The sequence below is a fragment of the Buceros rhinoceros genome, unplaced genomic scaffold, assembly GCF_000710305.1.
Source record: "Buceros rhinoceros silvestris isolate BGI_N320 unplaced genomic scaffold, ASM71030v1 scaffold40669, whole genome shotgun sequence".
NCBI classification, from domain to species: Eukaryota; Metazoa; Chordata; class Aves; order Bucerotiformes; family Bucerotidae; genus Buceros; species Buceros rhinoceros.
This window is the reverse complement of record NW_010432838.1, coordinates 7,522-13,742: the sequence shown is the minus strand read 5'-3', so window position 1 is coordinate 13,742 and position 6,221 is coordinate 7,522. Positions and strand designations below refer to the sequence as shown.

General features: G+C 42.9%; 1 protein-coding gene across 1 annotated transcript in view; it reads left to right on the top strand.

The window, feature by feature from the left end:
• LOC104500286 (regucalcin-like) overlaps positions 1 to 1,419 on the top strand; it is a gene marked incomplete at its 5' end in the record, with an annotated part of 6,291 nt that extends 4,872 nt beyond the window's left edge. Inside the window, one exon of the mRNA XM_010143903.1 lies at positions 964 to 1,419. Coding sequence (XP_010142205.1) covers positions 964 to 1,014 — 51 coding nt within the window. The remainder of the gene's footprint in view (positions 1 to 963) is intronic.
• Between the last annotated feature and the right edge of the window lie 4,802 nt (positions 1,420 to 6,221).

The window sequence follows — 6,221 nt, the reverse complement described above, 5'->3', positions numbered from 1 at the left end:
CGGTTGCCACATTTTAGGAAACTAATAATCCACGTTTTTGTCCAGGGCTCTTGAATCTGAAATTTGTTTCTCTCTTCATTTTTCAGTCCATTAAGAAAAAGCATATCAGGAGACTAAAATGCAGTGCTTAATCAGCAGTCGTCATCACTCTCTGGAAGCTGACCACAGCATGAAAGAGAGCGGTTGCCACATTTTAGGAAACTAATAATCCACGTTTTTGTCCAGGGCTCTTGAATCTGAAATTTGTTTCTCTCTTCATTTTTCAGTCCATTAAGAAAAAGCATATCAGGAGACTAAAATGCAGTGCTTAATCAGCAGTCGTCATCACTCTCTGGAAGCTGACCACAGCATGAAAGAGAGAGGGTTTAAATGAGGAGAAATGAAAAAAAAAACCCCCAATCCTAAACCAATCCCAAACATTATTATCAGTTTTGCAATAGGACAAAGACATGTTCCAGAAGGGATGGAGATCTAGTCTTGGATGTGGGACTTGAAAGCAGTGCGTGGAGCAGATTTCTTATGGCTGAGAACGGATAGATTTCTTAAGAAGCAGAGTTTTAGAGCTCACAGAATTAAACGAGCCTTGCCTTTTTTGCCTCTGTTCCTTGGTCCTCCAGTTCTAGAAGGGAATTGACATTTTCCAAACCCACATTTATCTTGTGTGGGCAAAGCACGTTAAAAGTTACTGTGACTTGTTTGGTTAATATGGAGAAAAGGACCACATGTAAGGGACACAGATAATGGGTAAATTAGCAAAATTATTGAGTGCTGCTTGATAATCTTAAAAATCTTAATCTTTAAGAGTTCTAAAGAACTCCAAGTAATGACTCTTTTTGGCTTCCTCTTGAGGCAGAAGTACCTCTTCACGTAAAGGTAGGTTGTTATGACGTTTGAATGTTTTCATTGTACTCAGTGAGAGATGTATCTGTTTCCTTTCATTTGTTTTTTAATTTTTTTAAACAGATAACAGGCCTGGGTGTGAAAGGGATCCCACAGAATTTCTATGCTGCTTGAACATTGATGCTAAATAACAAGAAATGCTCGCATCTTGTAGTAACTCTGACAAGAACTCTGACAATGAACTACAGAATTTATCTCTGAGGATTTCTAAACCCACATTTGAGAATGTGCTTGTTTGGAATTGAAGAATTCCTTCTTCTGTGGGCCTGTGGCTTGGTGCAATAGATTAGAGAGGTAAAGTTAATCTGTGTAACACCTTGGTAACTTTCCTGACTGTCCATAAACCTCTTCAAGCTAGAGCTTAGTTTTTTTGAACTTTCTGATTACCAGCTCTGGATTTTCAAGTCTGTGTGGTTCCCGAAGCAGAATCTGACTCTTTGTTTGTCTTTTCAGGGTACAGAGATGTACCAGCAATGATAAGGCAGATTTTAATAAACATTTTAAGAGTGTTGACTTGAACTGAACTACTCCTCTGTTGTGAGATGCCCACCAAGGAGTTTTCAGATATGTGATCAGACATATTTGTAGTATCCAGACTCCATTTTTGTATCCTTGCTACCCTGTTTCCATTTGCTTTGTCATGAATTGTTCTGTCTTGTCTTTAGGACGCCATTTATGCTGCTGAAAATAAGCTATGCAACCATATTTAAATACGCTTATGGATTTTTTTTTCTGCATTTAGATAAATATTGCCGTGAAAACACTGAGTGACCACACATAGTCAGGGTACAAACAGGCTGTGAGCTACCAAGATGGCTTGTGGTACCAAAAATGGGTGCTCCATAGAGTTGTTTTGTCAGGGGTCATACTTGCACCCTTACACATGGACATTTGCTTTACTTACCTTCCTATCGCATGCATGGCTTCACCTTCTTATTCGCCTTCTTTAAACTCTCTTCCTCTCCTATTTCAAGTACTTTTCTCTGTTCTACCTTCTCTCTCCTTCTCCCCTCCCCTTCCCTGCCCTCCCTTCCCCTCCTCTCCTTTCTTTTCCCCCCTCCCTTCCCCCTTATCTTGTGTCTCTGCTCAGAGTAATCTTACTTTTTGTCAGCTTGCTTCTGCCTCTTTGTGGTCCATATTGATCAGTACTGATTTTGAATCCTTGTCCCTGGCTTCACTACTGTATTTATCAGCCCAGGTTTCTCACCGCATTACCCTCACCTCTTCTCTCCTCACTGGGAGGGCAAATTTGGCCAATCAACATTTCTCCCTTTGCCCAAACTGTGCAGGGTTTCTCCCACACCAATGACCTCACCAGAGCTGACTCCTGAATTTGGGGTTTCCCCAAAGGCCTCAGCATACCTGCAGTGAGCCAGGTCCTGTCCAAAAGCTGGCCAGACTGAGCAGATGAGCAAAGGAAGTGGAGAAGTTGCTCACCTCTTCCCGTTGCTTCCACTGCCTGGTCTGCAGACAGGGCAGAAATAGCATCTTGCGTCTAAGTAGATGAAATGCACTTTGGAAAATGCTGGCAGATGAGCCTGTGTAAAACCCGAGAGTACTGTGGAGAGGGTCTCTTGGTGTTTCCTGGCTTTGCGCAAACCTGGGCCTCGACAAGGCTGTCCTTGTCTCCTACAACTCCATGACCTTCAGTTCATTTCCCAGCGAGCAGGAGCTGATTATACCACAGTGATGCAGAAAGTACGATGTCAAGGTGTATTTTCAGAGGCTATTTTACTAAAGACCCAACACTGCTCTGGATTCACTGAACCGTCGTGATTCTTTCATTACTTGAGAATGCTTTAGACCTGTAAGACATCCAGTGAAATCTCACCTTTGCAGTGAATTTGCTATCCTTTTTACTGCCTGGAAAGATACACAGCATGTAATAAATTTTTAGATCCTTAATTCTGACACGCTGTGATGTTACAAAGTTGATAATACTCATCATTTACCAGACAGATGTTTCACTGCTTTTCTCTAAGGTATTTGGCCTTTCCACCACTGCTGTTCAAAGCCTTGAGTTAGCCCTCAGACACTATAAGCAAGGAGTAAGTACTTGATGCATGGTGAGGATAATCTCCCACAATAATCCACACAGGGCGGAGCAGAGAAACTGGGGTTAGCCATACAGAAATGTTAAACACAGTTTCCATGGGGCTGTATGCAAATTGCCACTAGAATCAGCTGTTTTCTCCAGAACGAGCATCCCTGTCCTGGCCAGAGATTCCTCATAGCAGGTTTGAAAGGACCAAGCTGGGTTGATTTCTTTTAAAATATCTGTAACGCCCACCTCTCTTATGTGCTAACCTTCCAGCCTGCTGACAACCGGGTGATCTGGTTCTGAGCTCTAATAAGGGCAGAGGGCAGGTCAAACCACATATCCCAGGACAAAGTCCTACCCATTTCAAAGGGGAATGTGACAAGGGGTAGGTTAGATGGTATATTTGGCCCCTCCAGTTGAAGTGGGCTACAATTCAGAAAGAAATCTGAGATCCAGGGTGCCAAGAAGGAAGCTCTATTCACTTAACACTATTGATTATACCTGGCCATTGAGCAGGATTTGCCAGAGTGCATTATTTCACTGCAGTTACCTGAAGTCTACTGTAAAACCCATGTAAGTAATTTTTGGACACTTATTCCTAATGATTACTTTAGGTCATTAGCAAATACTTTGCTCCCAGGCTACTAGAACAGTTAATTTGTAGAACAGGATGAGGGCTCTTGGCCCATTGCTCTGCTTCACTCCTACCTTGCCCTGGAAGAGAGTCCCCAGAGCTGCCCAAAGACAACTTGATTGAGAAATAAAATGTTCAGCTCATTCTAACGTTTACCCAACCACGAGGGTGTTGTTTTCCTCCCCTAGACATAACTCCAATAGTAATTAAGCTGCTGGGCTGTCTTAAAAGCAAAGGTGTTAAATGACCTTTGGCACCTCATCAATGTCAAACTGGTATAAGGAACACTGACAGTTATGCAAGATTTCCTGTTTACCCAGTCTGGAGAGGAATGTAAAGGCAGGATGTTTGGATGCAGGTCCAGTCCTAACCTTTAATTAAAAAAAAAAAAAAAAGTAGGAAGTGTGTGCAGATACCTTATTTTATAAAAAGTACCCAATAATTTGGGAAATTGCCTATCCACTACGCTGTTTGCTCTGCCAGAAAAGGAAAGTAGATATTTTGAAACAATTTGCTCTTGAGAAATCCTTAATAACCTCATAAGTTTTTCTAGATCTTTCCCAGGGGAGCAAACCAGGCTTACTGGTTTGTAATTCTCGCGCCATCCCTTCCTTCATCTCTAAAGGGAGTCACTGTGCACGCTGCTCTCAGGCTCCAAGATCTGAGTGCTTTAGGATCTCCATTATCACAGCACGGCTTCCTCAGCTAAAGAGAGGTTTGAACATTAATTTCTCTCCGTAACCCAAAGGCCCTCTACTTCACTTCTCTTCAGTTTTCAGAAGAAGTTGCTGTTTTGTGATTTTGCCTCCTAAAAAAACATGACTGAAAACCATGGTGGGACTATTTCCAGCCTCATTAACCAAAGTGAGGCAAAGGCCCTTTGCCTTCAGCAGGGTGAAGGCATGAAGTAAAGGGGTATGGGATCAGATTCATTCTCTTTGCGCATGTAGGCAACAATACGGTATCTATACGCTCTGGTGAGGTTACACCCTGAGATGGTTGCTGGGTGACTGTGTGTGTGGTTGGTGTGGGTCAGCCCCCCACGGTGAGAAGCACAGCAGGGAGGATGTTCTCTGCACAGGCGTAACCTGCTGATGCTGTATCTCCCCAACGTGGATCACAGGCAGAACATAAACCAGCTTGTCAGTAAGATAGCAGTGACTGATGGGAGCTGCCTCCCCTTGTAAGCTGCCTTCCCTGTCTGTACAGCCTGCATTTATAAGCTTTTCTAAGTGTTTGCTATTTGTAACGTATATTTAACCAGGCTGGATAAATATTACTTCTCTTGTACGATTTTGTGTGCCTTGGGTATATGCTTTCAACTGTGAAGATTCTGGTCCTTGAGTTTTCAAGCCCTTGTGGGACAGCCTGCCTTCCTTTTCTTACTTTCCTCAAAAGACCTGTCTTTGAGAAAACCTATTAAATTTAAACCCAGGGTCTCCAAATATTTGTAAGTGCAGCTAGAATGTGAATGCAGCTGGTTAAGCATCATGGCTGTGCTGGCTGCTGCTGCACCCACCTGCTGGCACAGGAACTGGCAAATACAGAAGGATGTAGGGTTTGCTTCACCGCCTTTTACTGCTGTGCCTAGGACTCTGGGCAGGAAAGAAGATGTAAAAATATTTCTTAATCCTGGATAAGGAGACATAATCAATTTCTAGCAATTTTTGCTTATCTATTTATGGTTCTGATTACGTATTTCATCTTAAAGAGAAACTGTAAAAGGGTCTATTTGATAATAGAGAGAGGGGACAGACACAAAGTAGCTGAAGTTTCACTTAAAGTTCACAAGTGCTACCTACGGTGGATAAATAGGGCCCTGACAGAACAAAGAGGTAGCTGCTCTGCTGAAATGACCTGGCTTTGCATAGTTTGTTTGTTTTACCTTGACCCTATCACGCTCCAAACTCACTTTAGCATCAAACTTACAAAACTAACTTTGCATTCAGATCTTTGCTACCTTCTTGCTGTTATCTCTCTGTGTCCATGTGGCCTGAGATTTCAGAGGGTAGTAATACACAGCCTACAAAGGAGAGACACTGGGCTTTGAACCTCTATTCACATGAAAATACTCTTGAAAATGGAGAAGCCACTTGCTCTGTGAACTATTGGTGGGACTGCTGGACGACCCGCGGGGTGACTTTGGTCAGCAGGCCGGCCTCACTGCGAAAATGGCTGCAGGAGCAAGAGGCACGTCCTTGGGAGGTGTATAAGCGAGAATTGAGTGTCTCTAAAAGAATGGCTGAAGGACAGAAATAGCTGTAGATTTATTTATTTTGTCTAGAGATTGTAGATCGTTTGAGCTGCTTGAAGTGCTGGTTTGTGGAGTTTGCGTGTTGGGGTATTGACAGCCCAAAGTCAAAGAAACAGTTGGTGTTGATGTCAGCTTCTCCTCATGCACCAAAATAAGACTCAGGCAATTTGTAAATGCAAGCAGTGATAACCTCTGAGGAGGCGTAAGACCCTCATCCTCATCAGCTGCTGTCTTCTTAAAGAAGGAAGTGTTCACCTCCATGCCTAACAGTACACAAGTCATGTTATGGAAGAGAGGATATGGGTGAACACCCTGATAAGACTGTGCTACCTTCTGGAAAGAACTGATATCACAGCATTGATACACTGGAAGGATTTTAAGATGAAGGGAAA